At 41.9% G+C, this 26,028-nt stretch overlaps 2 protein-coding genes and 1 long non-coding RNA gene across 3 annotated transcripts in view; 1 reads left to right on the top strand and 2 right to left on the bottom strand.

The window, feature by feature from the left end:
- Positions 1-601, top strand: part of LOC124267700 (atrial natriuretic peptide receptor 2-like) — a 30,692-nt gene extending 30,091 nt beyond the window's left edge. Inside the window, 1 exon segment of the mRNA XM_046702683.1 lies at positions 101-601. The gene's annotated coding sequence lies outside the window, so the exon portion shown is untranslated.
- Positions 602-9,215: 8,614 nt separating this feature from the next.
- Positions 9,216-10,165, bottom strand: LOC124267666. The gene is made up of 3 exons (XR_006896098.1): positions 9,997-10,165; positions 9,749-9,865; positions 9,216-9,232 (listed from the first exon to the last, which is right to left on the bottom strand). It is a non-coding gene; the product is annotated as an uncharacterized LOC124267666 (long non-coding RNA).
- Positions 10,166-10,456: 291 nt separating this feature from the next.
- LOC124267665 (1,5-anhydro-D-fructose reductase-like) lies at positions 10,457-25,345 on the bottom strand. Its single transcript, XM_046702636.1, has 10 exons — positions 25,175-25,345; positions 21,620-21,784; positions 20,640-20,756; positions 18,516-18,596; positions 17,558-17,674; positions 17,255-17,361; positions 15,892-15,970; positions 14,572-14,655; positions 14,376-14,458; positions 10,457-11,068 (listed from the first exon to the last, which is right to left on the bottom strand). The coding sequence occupies exons 1-10, from the start codon at positions 25,259-25,261 to the stop codon at positions 11,026-11,028; spliced, it is 963 nt and encodes a 320-aa protein (XP_046558592.1). The 5' UTR covers positions 25,262-25,345; the 3' UTR covers positions 10,457-11,025.
- Between the last annotated feature and the right edge of the window lie 683 nt (positions 25,346-26,028).

The following is a 26,028-nucleotide window of genomic DNA, read 5'->3' as shown; positions in this document are numbered from 1 at the left end:
CTGTCGAAGAGAAGAGAATGTAGGATGTCGGTCTGTGTGTGTCTGTCGAAGAGAATGCATGTGTTAATGGGAGAGAATGTAGAATGTGTTAATGGGAGAGAGAATGTAGCATGTGTTAATGGGAGAGAGAATGTGGCATGTGTGTCTGGATGAGAGAACATAACGTGTGTCTGGAAGTGAGAATGCAGCACGTGTGTCTGGAAGTGAGAATGCAACACACGTGCCTGAAGGAGAGTATGTAGCATGCGTCTGGGAGGAAGAATGTTGCACGTGTGTATGGAACCTGGAACGTCTTTCGGATTTCTGCGGAGACAGCATTTTCTGGAGGATGTGTGACCAACGTTGAGGGACAAATTTTCCAAATTCTTGACTGAAAGTGATTTACTGATCTATGTGTCTTGAGATGAAGATGCGGTCATGAAATTGTTGATTATAAACAAGTCGACTGGACACATGAAATATTTCTAGACTCAAGACTGTGTTGGGTGTAGGAATGTGAGACCGTTCAGCGGTACCCACTGACATGGTTGTACACTTGTTGAAGGTCACTCAGTGTGGCGGAGGTGTCATCATAGGGAACCGCCATTGGTACAACAGGAAAGGAATATTGGACAGTGATGTGAACGTTTCTAGCCATATTTGTACCAGAGGGCATATCCCGATACAAATGTCTCATAGCTTCAATTTTAACATTAAAAGATGCCAATATAAATTGTTGTGCGTGAATAAAACAAACATTTCAGAACACTGAGGAGGGTTCAGTTTCCAAGAAGAACATGTGCCCCGTGAGGGCCAAGGAGGGGCCAAGGAGGGGCGAAGTAACTGTCACGTCAAGACGTCCTGCAGGACCTGAGCGTCAACACTGCTGTACTAACAGAACGCACTGAAAGGCTTGGAGTCGTTTTGACAGTTCCGAGTGAGCAGCTCCCTGCGGAGATTCCTGGTTGGGACTGGGTGCCGTTGTACAACCATAACACTACGATAGTACTACGTCTTTGTAAGAATATGGGAGTTACAACACCTGAACGCTTAGATTGCTTTGAACAACGGCACCCATACCCCATGGACCTAGTCGTAAGAACCGATATAATGGCTGGAGTGGTCAGAATCCTTGACTCGCCATTGGAATTCGTTCATAGCATCAATCACTTGTTTGTCTGCTCCAAACCTATGACAAGTCATGAACATGACACACGCACAGATTACGTCAGGTAAACATGTGATACCAAGGCTTACGACGCCGTATGGGTCCTGCTGCACTAGATGAAGCATGCTGGATCAGAGCGTCATACACAGGTCCAGTGAGATCTCCCGTCCACAAGGTTCGCTCATAAAGGGGTTGTTAACATTAATATTCCACAGAGTCTGGTTACAGTATAATCTGGTGTATACATGAACATGCGCACGCACGCACGCACGTACACGCACACGCACGCACACACACACACCTATCATGCAGGAACCACCAAGCGGATATACATGTTATGTAAAGGAACAGACAATAAGTATCTCTAATCTCGGTAGGTCTGTACTGTGGTATGTGAGGACTAATATACACGTATGTCAATGATATCCATGCTGGTATATATGCCACTGTATCTGTAGATCTGTCTTATGGACATGTAGGTACACTCTATAATATGACCAGTATGTTTGTGTACCTTGGGTAGGCCTATGCTATAGAAATCTCTACTATGACGGATGCTACAGCTACAATCTCATTGTAAAACGAGGATCTGGCCCTTCCCTAACACAGGACAGAGAGTTATTCAGCGTGACCAGTGTTTGCCTTAGCCAGCTTTATGATAAATCTCACAATAAAACAAACGTCTACAATGACCCCATAAATTCCGTTTCCTCCTGGGTCCGGCGACCGGGGCACCATCCGCCCGCCACCTGTTACCGCCATGACATTTATGGACTCGCGTGTCATTAGAACACAGGTGTTTACGTCACACAGATTAAAGATTAACACTGTTTTTATCTCGCATTTCTGAACAAGTTATACAGAAAATATTCTCGGCGCTACTACGTTTCAAGTAACCTCTCTGCCGGCTGTACTTTTCCATGAGTCACAGATCTGCACGGTCCTGACGGTAGAGTGCAGGGTTTAACTACACATGCGGGTTGTTTCTTCTGTTGAAGTTTTACTCAATGTATTGACATCACGGACGATAATTAGCTTTGGGAAGTACTTTCATCATTAGGTAAAAAGCAACAGGTAATGGTTTGAGAAATCGCTAAGTTTGACATGGATCGTGTTTGTTATTTCTGATTATCAGAAGGTTAGTACAGTAAAGCGGCGGCGATGGGTATACATCAAACTGCAGACCGAAAAGTTCGTCATACTGAAACAAGATACTGAAGCTCCCCTTTATAAGACATTATAGGTAGGTGAGCAAAACTTTATGAAGAAACAAGAGTAATTCTGATTCTATTTTCTCCGAACTAAAGCACGCCTGTTGATGGAACTAAGGTACACACCAAGGCGGCAGCACAGGCACCATATTGATTCCATGGAATGGAAAATGGACCTTCAACACAATACAACGGACTGATTTACGTTCATATTCACACAGGTTGGATGAAAAACTTAAGTTACTATTTATTTTTCTGTGATTTCAAAATATAGTTTGTGTATTTAATGTATTTCGATTCATAACGGTTATACAATAAGCACAAAACAACTGATTAACAACATATCATTCGAATCAACGAGGGCGGTGGGGTAGCCTAATGGTTAAAGCGTTCGCTCGTCACACCAAGACCCGGGTTAGATTCTCACATGGGTACAATGTGTTAAGCTCATTTCTGGTGTCCCCCGCCGTGATGTTTCTGGAATATTGCTAAAAGCGGCGCAAAGCCACACTCACTCACTCAAAACAATTATTCCACTATTGTGATACATGAAGTAGAGTGAGTGAGTGGAAGAATGGATGGCTGAGTGAGCGAGAGTGACGAGATAACATACTTGTAAACCTTACAGAAATGTCACTTATCAAACCATCACATATGACAAAACGCCCCCAAAGATGTACGCATGTACCAGTTGGTAACACAGCATTATGTCCGCATGTGACTTTATCGCACAACGTTGCCATGGACACCCTTGATCTAGTACTACCCAGCAGCCTCTTGCCGGGCGTGATGGTTGTATAAGTAATGACAAAGGCCATAAGCGTATGAAACAAACAAGTCACAAATTCCACAGTTCGTTGTCATACAAAAATCCTTCTTATGGTAGCAATGTTTGTGTTTTTTCGTTAAGCTTCTTGGCAACATTATGGTTGTACGGAAGACACACACAACGTGAACTTAAGTCAAGGGTATTTCGTCACAAAGAAGTAAGTGTTCGTGTTAAGTACTTTAAATCACTTCACGCACATTGAAGATCCAACTAAAAGTTTCAAAATTAACCGATTGCATTTATAACAAAGTTATATGTTCATACAAAGATACAAGCGACATACGTACTAATGATACAGCTTTTTACTTCAACATTACAAGGTTATGACTGATTAATCCATCAATCATCCAGTAAGTGAGTAATTGGTGTGTTCATCTTTCATGATTGTACCTATACATTTATTAGTTATATCTTCTGAATTGGACCAAGTCAGATGTTATCGTGAAGAGCAACCTTCACTGTTTTATGTCTGTAAACAGTGAGTTTGAGTGAGTGAGTTTAGTTTTACGCCGCACTCAGCAATATCCCAACTATATCGCGGCGGTCTGTAAATAATCGAGTCTGGATCAGACAATCCAGTGATCAACAGCATGAGCATCGTTCTATGCAATTGAGATACGTGTCAACCAAGTCAGCGAGCCTGACAACCCGATCCCGTTAGTCGCCTCTTACGATAAGCATGAGTTGAAGATCATTTTAACCCGGATCTTCACGGGTCTGTCTGTAAGCACGTCTTTCCTAAGCGTTCATACAAAATAAGCAATATATTCGCTGAAGTGTTTGTCCCCAGAGACACGCAAATGATAGATTAGTGAAGGTTCAATGCCAGGTAAAGGTTGATACCACCGAGAAGAGAGTTTCGCCCTTCAACCCCCAACACATGCACACTTCCACACACTGGTCATGTAGATCCATCTCGAGAGGTGTATATCAAATACGTTATGTTGGCCATATGTTGTTTCCGATCCTGTATCATAAGACTCCCTTTGATCTTCAAACAATACGGATCTGATGAATCAATAAACCTTAATGTTGTATTGCACAATGATATGACATGTGCCCATGATGACGCTTGTTTGTTACTTACTGCCGCGCCACATGGTGACGGGTGGTCTGGGCGTAGGTACAGCTTGTGTTGATGCGGACACGACGCCCGACCTGTGCTTAGAATGTCCGGGTTCGATTCCCATCACGGGACTAAGAAACTTCTCAGTCACTGCATGAGCATCACGCCACTTCATCGAGTTTTATGTCGAAACCTGGAAGGCCAGGGAGCCTGATGACGGAATCAGGATTGTCTCCGAGCATGATGACGGAATCAGGATTGTCTCCGAGCATGACAGGGTATCAGCACTGGTTGTCGAATCTTAGCGGGTTCACCGAGGTAATGTAGATATGAACACCTCTGGCAACCCTCCACAACCATATACCCACCACGAATATGAATAGATTTTCGTTTGTCCTTCAGTTCAGTGACAGGAATACAAGAATCTTGAAAGCTTTTCTTGTAGTGACCTTCACATATCTAACACTACACAATTAGGTAACTTCGATGTAGTTGACCCTGGCAGAAAGCTGGAAGTAGGTTCGAGACTCTGACTAAATATGATGCGGGTAATCAGATAGTGACTGACTGACTGAGTTTAGTTTTACGCCGCTTTTAGCAATATTCCAGCAATATCACGGCGGGGGACACCAGAAATGGGCTTAACACATTGTGCCCATGTGGGGAATCGAACCCGGGTCTTCGGCGTGACGAGCCAACGCTTTAACCACTAGGCTACCCCACCGCCCCTAATCAGATAGTGGGTTACATGTAAAGGATCGTTGTCTCTGCGTGGACTGACTGACTGAGTTGAGTTTTACGCCGCTTTTAGCAATATTCCAGCAATATCACGGCGGGGGACTCCAGAAATGGGCTTCACACACTGTGCCCATGTGGGGAATCGAACCCGGGTCTTCGGCGTGACGAGCCAACGCTTTAACCACTAGGCTACCCCACCGCCCCGTTTCTGCGTGGAAATCCGAGCACAATGTGTGTTGTCTAGTAGGTTTATGGACAAGAAGTCGACCTTTTGAAATTTCGCTATGGACACGAAGTCGACCCGCGGTAAACTTTGATGTTGAAGGCGTTGCTAGAGTCACGCTAATCCGCTAGTAGGTGTTGTTTTAAGATTTTCCATAACCGGAGCATCGTGCAAGGCGTGAACATAGTTCACACAACATGTCATCAATGTTATCATACATATGAGAGTGAATTCACAATGATGAACATATTTAAGGAAGGAACACGCGGTAGATTGCATTCAATTTCGATATATAAATACACAGTTACATCCAGTGGTGGAAGATACCTGTGTGTTGGTGGATTTATGAGTGAAGCGAAATTGGATATCCTGGAAGTGCACAGAAAAGAAGTGTAATTTCACTGCGTCAACTGTCAATGACATTGTGACGATGGTGAAAGGTGACCATGCTTATCCCCGTGTCCAAGTAGACATAAAGGTAAGCATCTTGTCAATGCCTGATATCAATCTGTTACTAAGGAAAATATAAAAGTAAAATAGATATATCAAATCTGAATAATGTACGTGACCATGTTTTGCATATCGTTTAATAGATTTTAACAATTCTAACAATTTATATATAGCAGTAGAGTGGTGTAACGTGGTCCGTGTAAAAGAATGTGTAAAAAGAAATAATAAATCTACTTTTACTATCTTTCAGATGAACCAGTTTGCAAATGGTGCATCTCACCTACTTCATGTTGGATGATTTTGTATACGAAATAAAATGGACGAATTATAGTACTTTTCTCCTGTTGTCTGTGTTCTCAACCGCATAATCTGGATTATCGCCTTGTGAAAACACTGGATCATTTCTTTGTGTTTTCTAATCCCTGTTAATTGGTATAAAGTCAAATGGACAGGACGTCGACCTTTTTCTTTAACTGAACCGTGACATTTCACCCAAGGGTCGACGTCCTGTGCAGACACCGTCTAGTATATAGTGAATAGTGCTTGAAGCCAGTTCCCTAATTCCCTCCAGATGTGAGTTAATTTGCTGCAATATGAGTGAGTGAGTATGGTTTTACGCCGCTTTTAGCAATATACCAGAATTGATCTTCACCGATATCCCACCGATCCTGCTGCAATATGAAAATATCGGAGTGGTTGAAACAATCAACTTAGATGTAATATATGCACTGGGTTTGGAGAATCTCTCGAACTGCGTCAGTAACGCAGTCTTACGTCAGAGAAACGCAGAGACTAGGGCAGAGTTTAACGTCATGCAACGCGATAGAGGCGTATCTAATGAACAAATTCCACGGTTCAACATTTCGTTATCATTAAAAAAACCCTTCATTTGGTAGAAATTTATGAGGCTTGTCCTTGGACACATTCGTAACATCGCAAACACACGTCTCTAACACAGACAGACTGCATGTTGTCTTCGTCGTGTTGTATCACAGTAAAGGCCTTGATTGGTCACAGTCACAATCAGCATTAATGTAACTACGTGCGATGTGGTGCATTGATATAGTTAGAGATAACGGCTGAATACTGAACTGGTTTATCCCGGTCCATCCAACATTGTCAGCTGCTGAAGTCCCAGTGACAGCTAGACTAAGGCTTAGTCTCTGAATATATATAATTTTGATAGTAACAAACAAGCCCATTTATATTGAAAAGGAGCCCTAGGGAGACCAGAGATTCAGACTGAGGAAATCTAGACTTGCTTTATTTATGGCTTTAGCACTGCAGAGAGGGCTTGGCAGTAGGGAAAATAATGTGGTTCAGGGGCTGTGAGACAGACTACTATCATCATTGTACGACCGTAACTACATCAGTAGCATGTTTAATCATTGTACGACCGTAACTACATCAGTAGCATGTGTTTATGAATCACTATCAAATTATAATGGCACCTGGTGCCCGTGAACAGGTGAGCCTACATGCAGCCTATTGCGTGGGGCCTGCGACTATAGACAGATAACTGTGTTGATCTTGTGAAAGAAATGACCCCTGTACCTGTGTTTCTCGGACGTTGTGGGGCAACCTTGACCTTCTCCCAGTGTGACAAGGCGATGCAAAATACCCAATTAGCTGTTAGGACCCAGTCCATCAAAATAACTTTGATATTCAACACATTAACAATCCCTGGTTTCAGTGCACAATAACTCATGTATTTTAGACTCCTCTTCCAGCAGAGGTCATAATTCTGTTCCAGGTCATCCCAGACTCTGACTATCACATCTTACAGATGAAAGAGCTACAGCCATTTCCTCCTGGAAACTGCAGACAGACTGGTGGCCTGTGTACTGTTGAACACTTGTGTTGTTTGTAACAAACTAAGGTCAATCTAGGTTCTGAAATTCTACACAACAAACAACTCACAGACAACAATGATTTATTCCTGAAGTATGAAATATATCAGATATTGCCTTGTCATCACTCCATGAAGGAATTATATGAGTCTTTGGTAAAACACACAGAAACTTTGTGTATATCATATAAGTATATATGGCACAAATAAGACATAATATAAACACATGCTGATAATTACAGATCAGTATATGGCACAGATTTTCATCCTAATACATTTTGTCATTATACTACTTGGAAAGGCCACAGCAAAACAATATATCTTCTTATTTCCACACTATAGCAAGGTAGGAGGACCCCGAGGGAGGTTTATGATTTTCATTGATAGATTGTTAGCAGTTTCTATGAGCAGCTACATTCGTAATATGGACTAACCTTTCATCCCATAATCAGTTTTGGGTTTTTTTGCTTTTAAAACAAATTTATTTTTCTAAATGTGTTTCATTATTTACCCTTTCTAATATAGGGATAGAAGCACACTGCAAATACAGTTCCCCAAAATATGAAAATCAAGGGATGCTTGTGAGGGTCGGTGAGGTAGTCTAATGGTTGAAGCATCAGTTCATCACACTGAACACCTGGCTTTGATGTCCCCTGCGGTGATATTACTGAAATATTGCTAAAAGTGGCGTAAAACCATACTTGATCTCACTGATAATGATGATACTGGTTACAGATTTGGGAGGGTCCCTGATGCAGACATCCCAGCAACCCCAGGTTTTGCCCTCATTTTGAATGCTGGAATATATGTGGATACAAGTATATATGTCAGAGCAGGACTCTGTTATTGGGTTAAAGCAGCCCCTAGTACTGGGTTAAAGCAGCCCCTAGTACTGGGTTAAAGCAGCCCCTAGTACTGGGTTAAAGCAGCCCCTAGTACTGGGTTAAAGCAGCCCCTAGTACTGGGTTAAAGCAGCCCCTAGAACTGGGTTAAAGCAGCCCCTAGTACTGGGTTAAAGCAGCCCCCTAGCACTGGGTTAAAGCAGCCCCTAGTACTGGGTTAAAGCAGCCCCTAGCCAGCCCCTAGTACTGGGTTAAAAGCAGCCCCTAGTACTGGGTTAAAGCAGCCCCTAGGTTGGGTTAAAGCAGCCCCTAGTACTGGGTTAAAGCAGCCCAGCCCCTAGAACTGGGTTAAAGCAGCCCCTAGTACTGGGTTAAAGCAGCCCCTAGTACTGGGTTAAAGCAGCCCCTAGTACTGGGTTAAAGCAGCCCCTAGCACTGGGTTAAAGCAGCCCCTAGCACTGGGTTAAAGCAGCCCCTAGCACTGGGTTAAAGCAGCCCCTAGTACTGGGTTAAAGCAGCCCCTAGTGGGTTAAAGCAGCCCCTAGGGGTTAAAGCAGCCCCTAGCACTGGGTTAAAGCAGCCCCTAGCACTGGGTTAAAGCAGCCCCTAGCACTGGGTTAAAGCAGCCCCTAGCACTGGGTTAAAGCAGCCCCTAGCACTGGGTTAAAGCAGCCCCTAGCACTGGGTTAAAGCAGCCCCTAGCCCACTGGGTTAAAGCAGCCCCTAGCTGGGTTAAAGCAGCCCCTAGAACTGGGTTAAAGCAGCCCCTAGCACTGGGTTAAAGCAGCCCCTAGCACTGGGTTAAAGCAGCCCCTAGCACTGCCCAGCCCCCTAGCACTGGGTTAAAGCAGCCCCTAGCACTGGGTTAAAGCAGCCCCTAGTACTGGGTTAAAGCAGCCCCTAGCACTGGGTTAAAAGCAGCCCCTAGTACTGGGTTAAAAGCAGCCCCTAGTACTGGGTTAAAGCAGCCCCTAGTTAAAGCAGCTGGGGTTAAAGCAGCCCCTAGAGCAGCCCTACTGGGTTAAAGCAGCCCCCTAGAACTGGGTTAAAAAGCAAGCAGTCCCTAGTACTGGGTTAAGCAGCAGCCCCTAGTACTGGGTTAAAGCAGCCCCTAGTACTGGGTTAAAGCCCCTAATACTGCAGCCCCTAGTACTGGGTTAAAGCAGCCCCTAGACTAAGCAGTCCCTAGTACTGGGTTAAAGCAGCCCCCTAGTACTGGGTTAAAGCAGCCCCTAGCACTGGGTTAAAGCAGCCCCTAGTACTGGGTTAAAGCAGCAGCCCCTAGTACTGGGTTAAAGCAGCCCCTAGTACTGGGTTAAAGCAGCCCCTAGCACTGGGTTAAAAGCAGCCCCTAGTACTGGGTTAAAGCAGCCCTAGTACTAGGTTAAAGCACCCTAGCACTGGGTTAAAAGCAGCCCCTAGTACTGGGTTAAAGCAGCCCCTAGTACTGGGTTAAAGCAGCCCCTAGTACTGGGTTAAAAGCAGCCCCTAGAACTGGGTTAAAGCAGCCCTAGAGCACTGGGTTAAAAGCAGCCCCTAGTACTGGGTTAAAGCAGCCCCTGGGTTAAAGCAGCTGGGTTAAAAAGCAGCCCCTAGTACTGGGTTAAAGCAGCCCCTAGCACTTGGTTAAAGCAGCAGTACCCTAGTACTGGGTTAAAGCAGCCCCTAGTACTGGGTTTAAAGCAGCCCCTAGCAGCCCCTAGTACTGGGTTAAAGCAGCCCCTAGTACTGGGTTAAAGCAGCCCCTAGCAGCCCCTAGTACTGGGTTAAAGCAGCCCCTAGAACTGGGTTAAAGCAGCCCCTAGTAACTGGGTTAGTACTGGGTTAAAGCAGCCCCTAGAACTGGGTTAAAGCAGCCCCTAGTACTGGGTTAAAGCAGCCCCTAGTACTGGGTTAAAGCAGTCCCTAGTACTGGGTTAAAGCAGCCCCTAGTACTGGGTTAAAGCAGCCCCTAGTACTGGGTTAAAGCAGCCCCTAGTACTGGGTTAAAGCAGCCCCTAGTACTGGGTTAAAGCACTGGGTTAAAGCAGCCCCTAGTACTAGTTAAAAGCAGTTAGTACTGGGTTAAAGCAGCCCCTAGTACTGGGTAGTACTGGGTTAAAGCAGTCCTAGTACTGGGGTTAAAGCAGCCCCTAGTACTGGGTTAAAGCAGCGGGTTAAAGCAGTCCCTAGTACTGGGTTAAAGCAGTCCCTAGTACTGGGTTAAAGCAGGTCCCCAGACCAATGACATCACTTGGTAGACTGAACTGGATCTGGGGTCAGACTTTGTGTTTTGGTTGATAGCATGTCATCATGCCCTGATAGCTGTCTTCATGCTATTATAGTTTGTCTTCACACTAACATAACTTGTCTTCAGACTATGATAGTTTCTCTTCACGCTATGATAGTTTGTCTTCACGCTATGATAGTTTGTCTTCACGCTATGATAGCTTGTCTTCACACACTCATAGCTTCTCATTTAGCCTTGAAGTGTGTCTTCACACGATGTTGACAGGGTCTGTTTGTCATCCTTAAATCACCGGATTGTCTGCTTTGTGAGAATGCTGGAATAATTGCGACTGTGCTACTGTGCAGCAGCCTTCATGTCATGCATGATCACATGGAAATACTTGTTTGGGGAATATGGTTGAAAAGGTTTCCAAGCTTGGTAGAGTTGTCTCCCCTGCTTCACTAAAACTCCTCATGAAACGGGTAATACTTGTGTTCTGTGGCTCTGGAAAGAAATATGAACCTGGTGCATACTTGTTCTGACTAAATAGAAAGATATCTAGCATCAGAGTGACAACTCCCTGAACTATGACAATACTTCAACCTGGTAAGGAATGTAATTGTTGGGAGTTGAACAGAGACATCATCACCCTGGTTTGTGTGGTCCTGATGTCATGCATCAGTCAGGCTGCTTGCTAAATTATCCCTACTTCTCTTGACATAATACCCAACATTTACAGTCTGTACAACAATGCCCCTATGTTACTGTCTATAGAATAATGTCACTGTGCACCAATGTCCCTATGTTACAGTCTATGAAACAATGCCCCTATGTTACTGTCTGTACAACAATGCTCCCAAGTGACTGTCTGTAGAACTAAGCCCCCATGTTACAGTCAATGTAAAAATGCCCCTGTTACAGTCCATGTAACAATGACCCCTATGATACTCTCTGTACAATAATGCCCCCAAGTGACTGTCTGTATAACAATGCCCCCATGTTACACTCAATGTAACAATGCCCCTATGTTACTGTCTGTACAACAATGCTCCCAAGTGACTGTCTGTAAAACAAAGCCCCCATGTTACAGTCAATGTAACAATGCCCATGTTACAGTCAATGTAACAATGCCCCTATGTTACTGTCTGTACAACAATGCCCCCACGTGACTGTAAAACAAAGCCCCCATGTTACAGTCAATGTAACAATGCCCATGTTACAGTCAATGTAACAATGCCCATGTTACAGTCAATGTAACAATGCCCCTGTTACAGTCTATGTAACAATGCCCCTATGATACTCTCTGTACAATTATGCCCCCAGGTGACTGCCTGTATAACTATGCCCCATAGTTATTGTCTCTACAACAATGAACCTATGTTACTGCCTGTATAACAATGCCCCACAGTTATTGTTTCTACAACAATGAACCTATGTTACTGCCTGTATAACAATGCCCCACAGTTATTGTTTCTACAACAATGAACCTATGTTACTGCCTGTATAACAATGCCCCACAGTTATTGTCTCTACAACAATGCCCCATAGTTATTGTCTATATAACTATGTCCCACTGCACTACAACAAACGTATGTTACTGTCTGTGTAACAATGCCTCAATGTCACTGTCTGTGTAACAATGCCTCAATGTCACAGTCTGTGTAACAATGCCTCAATGTTACTGTCAGTGTAACAATGCCTCAATGTCACTGTCTGTGTAACAATGCCTCAATGCCACTGTCAGTGTAACAATGCCTCAATGTCACTGTCTGTGTAACAATGCCTCAATGTTACTGTCAGTGTAACAATGCCTCAATGTTACTGTCTGTGTAACAATGCCTCAGTGTTACTGTCTCTGTAACAATGCCTCAATGTTACTGTCTGTGTAACAATGCCTCAATGTTACTGTCTGTGTAACAATGCCTCAATGCCACTGTCTCTGTAACAATGCCTCAGTGTTACTGTCTGTGTAACAATGCCTCAATGTCACTGTCTCTGTAACAATGCCTCAGTGTCACTGTCTGTGTAACAATGCCTCAATGTCATTATCTGTGTAACAATGCCTCAATGTCACTATCTGTGTAACAATGCCTCAATGTTACTGTCTCTGTAACAATGCCTCAATGTCACTCAGTGTAACAATGCCTCAATGTTACTGTCAGTGTAACAATACCTCAGTGTCACTATCTGTGAAAAAATGCCTCAATGTCACTGTCAGTGTCACAATGCCACTCAATGTCAATGCTGTCTGTGTAACAATGCCTCAGTGTCACTGTCTGTAACAATGCCTCAGTGTCACTGTCTGTGTAACAATGCCTCAATGTCACTGTCTGTGTAACAATGCCTCAATGTGTCACTGTCTGTGTAACAATCTGTGTAATCTGTGTAATGCCTCAATGTCACTATCTGTGTAACAATGCCTCAATGTCACTATCTGTGTAACAATGCCTCAATGTCACTGTCTGTGTAACAATGCCTCAATGTCACTATCTGTGTAACAATGCCTCAGTGTCACTATCTGTGTAACAATGCCTCAATGTCACTGTCTGTGTAACAATGCCTCAATGTGTAACAATGCCTCAATGTCACTGTCTGTGTAACAATGCCTCACTGTCTGTGTGTAACAATGTCACTATCTGTGTAACAATGCCTCAATGTCACTTATCTGTGTAACAATGCCTCAATGTTACTGTCTGTGTAACAATGCCTCAATGTCACTGTCTGTGTAACAATGCCTCAATGTCACTGTCTGTGTAACAATGCCTCAATGTCACTGTTACTCAATGCCTCAATGTCACTGTCTGTGTAACAATGCCTCAATGTCACTGTCTGTGTAACAATGCCTCAATGTCACTATCTGTGTAACAATGCCTCAATGTCACTATCTGTGTAACAATGCCTCAATGTCACTATCTGTGTAACAATGCCTCAATGTCACTGTCTGTGTAACAATGCCTCAATGTTACTGTCTGTGTAACAATGCCTCAATGTCACTGTCTGTGTAACAATGCCTCAATGTTACTGTCTGTGTAACAATGCCTCAATGTCACTGTCTGTGTAACAATGCCTCAATGTCACTGTCTGTGTAACAATGCCTCAATGTCACTGTCTGTGTAACAATGCCTCAGTGTCACTGTCTGTGTAACAATGCCTCAATGTCACTGTCTGTGTAACAATGCCTCAATGTCACTGTCTCTGTAACAATGCCTCAATGTCTGTCTCTGTAACAATGCCTGTCAATGTCACTGTCTGTGTAACAATGCCTCAATGTCACTGTCTGTGTAACAATGCCTCAATGTTACTGTCTCTGTAACAATGCCTCAATGTTACTGTCAGTGTAACAATACCTCAATGTTACTGTCTCTGTAACAATGCCTCAATGTCACTGTCTGTGTAAGAATGCCTCAATGTTACTGTCTCTGTAACAATGCCTCAATGTCACTGTCTGGGTAACAATGCCTCAATGTTACTGTCTCTGTAACAATGCCTCAATGTCACTGTCTGTGTAACAATGCCTCAATGTTACTGTCTCTGTAACAATGCCTCAATGTCACTGTCTGTGTAACAATGCCTCAATGTTACTTAAAGTGTAACAATGCCTCAATGTTACTGTCTGTGTAACAATGCCTCAATGTTACTGTCTGTGTAACAATGCCTCAGTGTTACTTAAAGTGTAACAATGCCCCTGGATTATTGTCTTTCCAACAATGCCCTTAGGTTACTGTCTGTACAACAATGAACACATGTACTGCCTGTACAATATTGCCACCACAAACATGTACCATACAATAACTAGGACTAAACAACTCACATGTCCTCTGCATATGTTCTGTAGTTGATGTTCAGTGATGAAAGTTTCTGCATTTCCTCTTCAGATAAGTCAAAGTCAAAGATCTACAAATTAACCAAAAAGTAATAAGTTCCCATCCATAATTATAGTCTAAACATGCACAATTTGTGGTAAAATCTTTTAAGTTAAATTGAAAGTGACTTATTTTCAAATTTACCTGAATGTTTTGTGCTATCCGAGCTGCATTGACACTTTTCGGCACAACTCCGATCCCAAGCTGTATGAGAAATCTTAGACACACCTGAAGACAAATGGAGAACCATTTAGTTGCTCAAGGTCCTCAAACATGGCATCCACAGACCAGTGACACTCCCAAACAAGGACAATGCCATCACAGTTTTACAGACATCCAGATCATATGGGAATCACTGGAACCAAATTAACATTAAATTGCTTGCACACAATATGCATAAACAAATGAAAAAGCACAATAGTATAACAACACTGATGAATTCTCTATATATCTTATTGCAGTTGCTGAGACCTACAGGCATCCCCATTACACATCTAATAATGCATAACAGGGCAGGGTCTTGCCTATTGTTAATTACGGGTCTAGTTGGTTGTTGAGAGTTTATCAGAAATATATGCACGTATGGATACATATATACATATCTACCAAAATCTCACGCAGAAGACCCCGGGTTCCGTTGGGTACATTGTGTGAAGCCCATTTCTGCTGTCCCCCGCCGTGATGTTGCTGGAATATTGCTAAAACCGGCGTCAAAATTAACTCAGTCAGTCAGTCTACCAAAATCACAATTTTAATTATAACTATTTTTAAAAACTGTAAAAATGCCCAAATGATTGCATCCATAACGCAAAAACATGCTGAATATGAGAAGATACACATCCGTACACAATGGGAGTGAAAATGTTAGAATAAATATACCATGTCAAGGAACATGATCCTGCTGGAAGTGACAGTCCTCTATCAGCAAGTCACCTGTCTGCCACACAGTCCACCATGCCATCTCAGTGATGAGATACTTCATGTACATTAAACAATTGGAGCTAAACACTCACAGCCTTCACATCACTTCACAAAAGCCCTGTGGGAACTAACAGGTCCCCGACAACCTATACTGGCCAAAGAGGCGAGTTAATGAGGTTGGCCAGGCTTGTCAACAGGTTGACTGAATGTCTTCCTCCCTACATCATTCACACAAACATGAGTTTGTCTGGTCCACACTGTGTTACAGGAGCCTGTCACACCTGCGATATATTCCCAGGTGTGACATTACCGAGACAAACAAACAATGAGGTAAAGGGCTGATTAAGAATACATCCTATCAACAGTTGTCACAAGATTTTCCCCATACACATAATTTCCCACTGATCCATTGCTTGAGTAGAAGTTTGCTGATCCTGACAAGAGAAGCAGTGCTTAAGTTCACAAATCCAATGATCCCATAACATCCGACACACACAGGTTGATGATCTCTTCCTTGTCTTAATCAACTCTCCACACACTCACCTGACCAGGTGACCGGTTTTTCGTTGAAGCAATTTCTTTCACAACAGGTTCATCAAGCAGAGAGACTTTCTTGTCGGACCTAGGTATCACAGACACAAATTGGTGACAGTTACAAAAAACTCATTCTACAGGACTGGAAACAAACATTGCAAAAATTCAAATATTTCTGAACATTTTGAACATGTTCATTTTTTTCATAAACATGTATAATAGTTGCTCACCAATGAGAACAAAATACTAAGAACAAATTCCTAATAGAACCGAATCTATGTTCCTCCCCTCCTGCTGCAGACAGCGACACAACACTGCGACACAACACTGCGACACAACACTGTGACACAACACTGGCTCCTGAACACCATGTGAGACAGGCAACATGTTCTCCATCGACAGTGACTGACTGACTGAGGTAGTTCAGTTGTCACTGGGTCAGATATATATGTATCAGGAGCACGTTTGGAGCTGACAAGTCTGGGCATTTGAACCCATGAATATAGGCTGCTGGTACATCTAAGGGACATAACTCTGTAAGCCAATTGTGCTGCCTAAGATGATGGTCGACCCCTGACATTTTAAGCAGGGCTCGAAAAATTAAACAATCTACACTCGCCCTGCAGGGCAAGTAATATGAACTTTCCACTCGTCCTTCTAAAATTGTACTTGCCCTATGCACCATAATGAAAGTAAATTTAAATTATTTTATTTCAAAATGTTTGCTTCAATAAAACTACAAAAAACATTACTTACTTTGTCTGCTAATTAGCTCACCATTTAAAATAGCTGAACATTTTAAATAAAAATAAAAATGTTACTTCCCTTGGCTTTGTAGACAATACGCAGTTCAGATTTGAAATATTTGAGAAAACAAGCAGATTACAAATCAACAAAGTGGATATTGTAAACCCAACAAAGCATGAAATAGTGAACTATATTACCTTGTTGAAAATATTAATGACACCTGGCAAGCGCGTAATAAATGACAGGATTTTTAAAACATTAGATTAAATTAAAATTTCCACCTCCTCTGTTTAACTCTTTCAACACCAGTCACCGTCCTCTAGGACGAGTAAATTATGTTTTTCACTTGCACAAAACAAATTTTACTCGTCAATACGAACGGACAAGTGGAATTTTCGAGCCCTGTTAACACTTACAAACTGATTGAAGTGCATGAATCAAAATATTAATATTTTAATGAGAATCTTATATCTTCCCTCCATATGATGAGGATTATAATTTTGTCGGCAGTTTTTATCATACAAAGCACTGTATAACCAAGGAGCACCTCACATCATGTCATGTTACAGTAGTGCCAACTATAGGAAGCTCACAAGGGAATGGTCTAACACCTTCATGTACTCACGGGCTGCTGCTAGGAGTTCCAAGAGGTGCAAACGCCACAACAGGAACTCCCTGTGACTGACAGAACTCTATCAGCTTCCTGTTGGTATTATGACAATTCACTTCAAGCTGAAAAAAACCCAGTTTATTCATGCAAGAAGCACAGTGGATCCCAGTTAAATTTTACATCTTCAGAGACAATTGTGTCTGAGGAACATTATAAGTCATGTGTACATTTTGATCCTGTTTCAGCCAAATGTCATGTCAGATAAACATTAATGGGGATTTATTCTAAACCTCCACTTAAAGTTGAGGTTGATCTCACCTGGTTCATACTGGGCTGTATTCTGGCTTCAGTCAAGATTCTCTGCAGCTGCTTGCTGTTGAAGTTGGACATCCCGATGTCCAGTGTCAGACCCTCATCTACACAGTCTTCTAGTGCCTGTCAGACAAACCCACGTTACAGTATTAGAGGCTGGAATAACACCCTCGTCTACACAGTCTTCTAGTGCCTGTCAGACAAATATACATGACAGTATTAGAGGCCGGAATAACCCTCTCATCTACACAGTCTTCTAGTGTGTGTCAGACAAACCCACATGACAGTATTAGAGGCCGGAATAACCCTCTCATCTACACAGTCTTCTAGTGCCTGTCAGACAAATATACATGACAGTATTAGAGGCCAGAATAACACTCTCATCTACACAGTCTTCTAGTGCCTGCAAATCTACACAGTCTTCTAGTGCCTGCCAGACAAATATACATGACAGTATTAGAGGCCAGAATAACACTCTCATCTACACAGTCTTCTAGTGCCTGTCAGACAAATCAAGTTACAGTATTAGAGGCCAGAATAACACTCTCATCTACACAGTCTTCTAGTGCCTGTCAGACAAATCAAGTTACAGTATTAGAGGCCAGAATAACACTCTCATCTAAACAGTCTTCTAGTGCCTGTCAGACAAACCCACATGACAGTATTAGAGGCCAGAATAACACTCTCATCTACACAGTCTTCTAGTGCCTGTCAGACAAACCCAAGTTACAGTATTAGAGGCCAGAATAACACTCTCATCTACACAGTCTTCTAGTGTCTGTCAGACAAACCCAAGTTACAGTATTAGAGGCCAGAATAACACTCTCATCTACACAGTCTTCTAGTGCCTGTCAGACAAACCCACATGACAGTATTAGAGGCCAGAATAACACTCTCATCTAAACAGTCTTCTAGTGTCTGTCAGACAAACCCAAGTGACAGAAGCCGGAATCAGTGCTGTTACCTTCCACGTCTCCAGGTAATCCACATCAGAAAACAGAACCTTTCCTGTGTCCCCATCCCAGGGGTGGAAGGCTCCACCCTCCTGAAGAACAAACACACAAACTGATCAAGCTGACTGCAGTAAATCTGTATTGATACTGAGGATGTGAAACTGCATACTTAAATCCTTATAAGTTGAAACAGACGAAACATACATGCCATACCTAGAATCCTCAGTGTACCTTGGTCATTGGCAAAAGATATGTACATTTGAAGTGCATGTTGATAGTTCAATCAGAGTTCATTAGTCCACTTTTGATTTTTTAATCATTGGTGATCCATTAACCTATCATTGAATGAACATAACCAACGAGTCCCTCCAGCAGACAGCCATGATATAGTGTCACAAGATTTCCTTAACCTGCCTCTACAGCCAGCATGTGGAGGGAATGTAGGTAAGCTGGCACTTTGCCAGGAATACTTGTAAAGCAGATGGGAAGCAGTGGATCTACAACCAGCTCACCCTGTATATTAGTGACCATCCAACACAGGGCCTGATAACGTCCGACACTGACCAACTCACCTACATTTCTTATCAGTTAATTAAGTGCTCCAGCTCCTCGTCCACTGGATTCAAGGCAAAACAAGCTTTGCATTAAATACAGTTCCGTAAATAGTTTGGATATCTACACTGTCTTTGTATACATCCAATCTCCTATGCTTTATACACTGTCCATCTGTGTCATACAATGTCCATCTGTGTCATACAATGGTCATCAGTTATACAATGTCCATCTGTGTCATACATTGTCCATCTCTGTCATAGTGTCATTCTGTGTTATACATTGTCATATCTGACATTCTGTGTTATACATTGTCCATCTGTCATAGTGTCATTCTGTGTTATACATTGTCATATCTGTCATTCTGTGTTATACATTGTCATATCTGTCATTCTGTGTTATACATTGTCATATCTGTCATTCTGTGTTATACATTGTCCATCTGTCATAGTGTCATTCTGTGTTATACATTGTCATATCTGTCATTCTGTGTTATACATTGTCATATCTGTCATTCTGTGTTATACATTGTCCATCTGTGTTATACATTGTCCATCTGTGTTATACATTGTCCATCTGTGTTATACATTGTCCATCTGTGTTGTACATTGTCATATCTGTCATTCTGTGTTATACATTGTCCATCTGTCATATCATCTTCTGTGTATACATTGTCCATCTGTGTTATACATTGTCATCTGTGTCATACATTGTCATATACATTGTCATCTGTGTTATACATTGTCCATCTGTCATAGTGTCATTCTGTGTTATACATTGTCATATCTGTCATTCTGTGTTATACATTGTCCATCTGTCATAGTGTCATTCTGTGTTATACATTGTCCATCTGTCATAGTGTCATTCTGTGTTATACATTGTCCATCTGTGTTGTACATTGTCCATCTCTGTCATAGTGTCATTCTGTGTTATACATTGTCCATCTGTGTCATACATTGGTCATCAGTTATACAATGTCCATCTGTGTTGTACATTGTCCATCTGTGTGTCATTCTGTGTTATACATTGTCCATCTGTGTTATACATTGTCCATCTGTCTGTGTCATACATTGTCCATCTGTGTCATCATTATCCATCTGTGTCATGTCCGTGTTATACATTGTCCATCTGTGTTATACATTGTCCATCTCTGTCATGTCCATCTGTGTGTTATACATTGTCCATCTGTGTTATACATTGTCCATCTGTGTCATACATTGGTCATCAGTTATACAATGTCCATCTGTGTTATACATTGTCCATCTGTGTTATACATTGTCCATCTCTGTCATAGATTGTCCATCTGTGTTATACATTGTCCATCTGTGTCATACATTGGTCATCAGTTATACAATGTCCATCTGTGTTGTACATTGTCCATCTCTGTCATAGTGTCATTCTGTGTTATACATTGTCCATCTGTGTCATACAATGGTCATCAGTTATACAATGTCCATCTGTGTTGTACATTGTCCATCTCTGTCATAGTGTCATTCTGTGTTATACATTTTGTGTTATGCATTGTACATATGTGTTATACAATGTCCCGACACTAGACTGTTAAACCTGTCCCACCAACTTACCTTGTATGCTACCGGCCAGTGCATCAAGTACAGGTCCAAGTACTTCAACCCAAGATCCTCCAGGGACTTGCGGAGACTCGGACCTACCAGATCTGCTCGATGACAGGTATTCCATAACTGACAAAATTACAGAAGCTGTTAAAAATACTCCACAGATATATACACAATTGTTTTGTAATTTCAAGCCACACTCAGGAGACATCTTATCTATGTGACACAGTTTTTTGCCTTACATTTTCTGAAAGTTACTTGGACAAAGAAGCATCTAGCTTTAACAAAATTATGCTGTAATATTAGAACTCTTTTCACTTTAAGATCTGGAGGAAATATAAAAGCTAATAACATTTTATGCTCAATGTCTCCTTCCCTCACTTATACACCCGACTCACCCAATCACCCATCTAAACACTAGCAAAAACATGAACCCAACCCTTACACTCACTCAACTCCTCATAAATCCAGGAGCTTATCCAGAAGAGGGGATCTATGCAAGATTCTATGATCTCTGAATAGTGGATCCATAATCATTCCAGTTATCATTCTCAGCTTCCTTGGGAGTACACAATTCCACATGCCTACAAGTACTGGAGGGTTTTACATCGACTTAAACATTTAGGATACAGAATGCCTGCCCATTGAATAGAGACACACATGACCTGAGTCACTTGCCCCGGGTGGCCACCATTTTGACACTTTGTGTTTATGTACATATTCATGTCTCCACCATCTGGTCATCCATTGTCAAATGTGTGGGTTCTGTCAAGTACAAAGGCTGAATATACTGTACACTACAAGTACCAACAATACGAACATTACCTGTAAACACTGTTGGTCAATGGGCTTGCCCACTCAAACCCACAAAATGGGAAATTATTCATTCCCATTTGGGAACTTTAACTGACCCATCTTGGGACCAAAGTAGATTTATGATAAACTGTGATATATCCAATACATCCCCCTCACTGAAACAATCTGCGTACCTTACTCGTGATGAAGAGATCTTCTCGGCGGACAATGCCCTCTACTATCAACTGCTTGATGGCGTGTCCCACTGCACGTTCGTTCCGATAGATGGCCGCACAGTCAATGTGGCGGTAGCCTGCACGGACAGCAGTCTTCACGGCAGCAATCACATCTTCTTCAGACTGCAGAGGAAGGCATCATATCATTTCATTGCTTACATCTACTCATTTCCTTACAACCCAAATCAAGTACAAAGACTCCCTGCTTCAGACAGGCTTACCACTTAACTGCAGGTCACGTGTGCACAGCGGCTCCACAGACCATGTTGATGATGCGACGACAACGATAATTATAAAACACTTAGATGCGTCAACTGTAAAGCTACCTGTGCTCACTGGCTGATCACAAAGTTCTTCTTAGTGTACAGAAATACCATATCAACATTCTAGCAAAACATGGAACTTTCATCCAGCATGGACATAAATGGATAATTCAGCCATTTGATCCAACTCTGTCCCTCCAAAAGATTATCTCATCCTAATTTATTTCTGTGTTCCAAGAAGATGTACACAGACTATGTGTTCAGCTCAAAGTTCCAGCAGGACAGCTTAATAATAGTTTCATTGTTTGTTGTTTAATATGTTTAATAATGCAATATTCCAGCCATTTGACAGTTGTCACACATTTACAATTATCATCACTAACAGTGATTGGTGAGTAAATCTTTCTATTACAGGAGCTGAGCCTAAACTTCCAACAACTGACAGTCCCGAGACACACCTGTGTCAGACATCTCCACTGATCCAACTTTCCCGAGACTACTCAACATTCAGCAATATATATCTTGGTTGTCACCCACAATTTAGACACATTGGATGCAGCATAGGCTTGTGAAATGTTCTACCAACTTCCCCCAGTTTACATGTACAAGACCAAACTAACAATCTCATGTAGGCCAAATAAACAAAATGTTGTGGTTCCGATTACACCTCTTTAAAATTTAGGGTAGGTAGGTAGGATTTTTTTTTTACATATTCTTTTAGAAGTAAAGTACAAACTAATAACACATTTATCAATGTGTAATTGTTTATTTAATCAAGCTTGCGGCCATCATGTCGACTTTCTCAATCAGAATGACCCATGTCTGTCGGTGCCGGGAAAAAACAATGGTATGTGAAAGCATATTTTATTCATACCGCTTAAAGAAAATAGGGTTGGCACCAGAATTCAAGGGTCGGTCGGGTAATCGGAACAACAGCATTTTCTTTTAGGCCTCAGATCACATGTTTACTTCAGTAAAGTACCTTTCTGTTTGAAAACCTTAGGACAGATCCATCGAATGTCAGGTGGGGTTTAAACTCATGTCACATTCAATATGACTGCACTTATATAAAGTGTGCCATCATGTGTCTGAATTAGGGGTGGTCCGATTAATTGAAATAATCGAAATTGGTCGCAGTGACTAAACGACCAAGCAATCGATCATGTTTTCTCATAATCGAATACAAACAATTCTGGAACACCTTTTACATTAACAATTTTTTTCACAAGGTTGGTTTTGTCTGTTACATTTCATGAGCACTACAAGCTCGGTCCAAGTCATGATTGAATACCCCAAGAAATTTATGTTCCTAACATACTAGTCATCCTTTAAAGATGTGAAATTTGCGGGAAAAACAACCAAAGAACTACAAGCTTTTTCTTTATGCTTTTGTGCAAACAGGAAAATTTCATAAATAACGCTAACCAATTATTTTCGATGATTGATCGGTTGTAATGAACCAATCATCAATTATGAGATTTTAACCAATTCCCAACACTACTATGAATGCATCTGCTTGTCCAAATATTTCATAGTGTCGGACCACCCAGACTTATACGACTACAAGCCGACGAGTCACATTTCTCTCCCTGCCTTAACAACAAGTACCACTTCTACATGTCTATATACAGAGATCAAACCAGTGAACTTCCTGGGAACTTTAACATGACAACCTGCATGATAGGAGCATCTCAAGAGTGCATCTCAAGTGAGGTTTAGCCAATCAAATGTCAACTTTTGGAATTAAGGATTATCTCCTTAGTACCTCCGTTCAGTATTTGGCAAAAGAAATGGACACAGAGCACCAACTTATCCCAGACAGTACATCCTTTCATGTAAGTATGCCATGTTCTCAGACCCACAGAATAATAGCACAGCTATATTATCTTGCATTTGGAACTTTCTGATATTAAGTATTATGTACAATTAGTTGTTTGCAATACAGATTAACACATATACTGTTTGAATGCTCATCTCCTTGTTAATATGAAGGTAGATATCTTGACCCTGAAAGCTCCGAGAGGTTCCCAGATCTCCAAGTAGAGAGATCAAGGTAAAGGTCTCATGTTAACAAGACTGAGTAAATAATGATGGTTACATAGCTTGTCTTGTTGTGCCTGTCTTTAGGGGCTTGCTAGGTATGTTTGCTCCTATCACCAGTATGTATGTGTGTCAAAGTGGGCATGAGGCATCATTATGTGTGACTCTGTGTGTGTGTGTGTGTGCGTGCGTGCGCGCATGAGGCATCATTATGTGTGTGAATGTGTGCTTGAGGCGCCATTATGTGTGTATGTGTGTGTCAGTGTGTGCGCATGAGGCGCCATTATGTGTGTATGTGTCATTATGTGTGTGTGTCAGAGTGTGTTTGTGTGTGCATGAGGCATCATTATGTGTGTGTGTGTCAGAGTGTGCACGGAGGCGCCATTATATGTGTGTGTGTGTGTGTGTGTGTGTGTGTATGCATGAGGCGTCATTATGTGTGTGTATGTGTGTCAGAGTGTGTGCACATTAGGCGTCATTATGTGTGTGTATGTGTGTCAAATTATGTGCGCATGAGGCGTCATTATGTGTGTGTATGTGTGTCAGAGTGTGTCTGCCTCACCACCCTATTCCATATAATTGTGTCTTCAGGCAAGAATTGGCTGCTGAAGACCAAATCTAACCCAGTCTTCATTGGTTTTACTGATACATGTAACAGCATACACGCTTTAAGTCAAACACAACACCTAATACCAATTTTAAGTCTCCACCATTCTTTTCCAAGATTCATTAAATCTTTTCTGTTAAAACTCCCAAAACATCTTAGAGCTGAAGGAATCCATGAAACAACATTTAAACATAAAGTCTTCATAATTGATAAGTAATGCGTTATCTAACATTACAAACTGACTCCTATCAATCATAAATTAAGGCATCAAACAATTATCTATCGTCGCTGAGCTCAAGTACTAATTCTATTCCAACCCCAAAGGGGCCCCCGTTATCATATCAGCTGTTCGCCATTTGCTGTAGTTTGTTGGTTATCTCTACTCAGGACCCCTGCACTCTTGTTACACATGCTGCTTAGATACTCGCAACCAGTTGATGAGATATAAAATATATCTTCAGACGCGCGTATATTAACTCCCTTAATCAGCTGCATTGAGATTCTCGTCAAATAAACTAACATCAAGCCGGTGTAACCCATACAGGCCTCGGAACAAGGCAAGTTCCGCTAGCGAGCACTATTTCATGCAGTTTCGTACATTACCTCTTTGGGGGCTAACGTCCCAAGTCCAACTGCAGGCATTACCCTTCCGCTTCTCATTTGCAATGCATATTTGTCCATCGCTGACATAACTGCTGTTTGTAAGGGTGCACACAGCAAACGACGTGGACACAACGCGCTCTTGACAGTGACCCCAAAACATACGTGACCCGACCTGACCTTCGAGTGAGAGAATAGGGTCATGGTCACAGAACACCTGCAGATTACGTGCCGCTTACAACGCCGAAGGTGAACATTTGTTGGAACGAAGCAGTGTTTGTAAAATGAATTACCATAATAAGAAACTGATAGTCTATGCATCTTAACACAGTATATAAAAATTATATTAGCCAGAATACTTGTACAACTTCGTCCCAACCTATTTTCAATTATATTGCTCGGTACAGAAATTAGGCACAGAGAGTATCAACAATAATTCTTTGAATTTTCAATATATTTTCCAAAACAATTCTCTCTCGTACTATTTTTTGTGGCCTGTGTACGTACCATATTATACTAGCCACATAAAGAAACTGTGCATTGTCAAAATATTATCTCAGTTGATAAGTACGATAACAATGTCAAAGGTACATATAAACTTTAATGGAGGGATCATGAGACCATAACATGTCGGGAGAATTTCAATTGAAAAGTCAATCACAATGACGTCACGAGTCCACAAGCGGGACAGGGGTCAAACGACCATGTCACAAGCTCAATAACGGGTATGTCCACCATCGGCATTGAGAACAGCAGTGCATCGACGACGCATAGACCCTATCAAACGTGCAAGGAAGGCTTGTGGGATGTCACGCCAGATTCTCTCAAGCTCTGTTGCAAGGTCAAGGACGTTATCT

Source organism: Haliotis rubra, unplaced genomic scaffold (assembly GCF_003918875.1).
Source record: "Haliotis rubra isolate DU_JTF1 unplaced genomic scaffold, ASM391887v1 Scf133, whole genome shotgun sequence".
Lineage (NCBI taxonomy): Eukaryota > Metazoa > Mollusca > Gastropoda > Lepetellida > Haliotidae > Haliotis > Haliotis rubra.
This window is presented reverse-complemented; position numbering and strand designations above follow the sequence as displayed.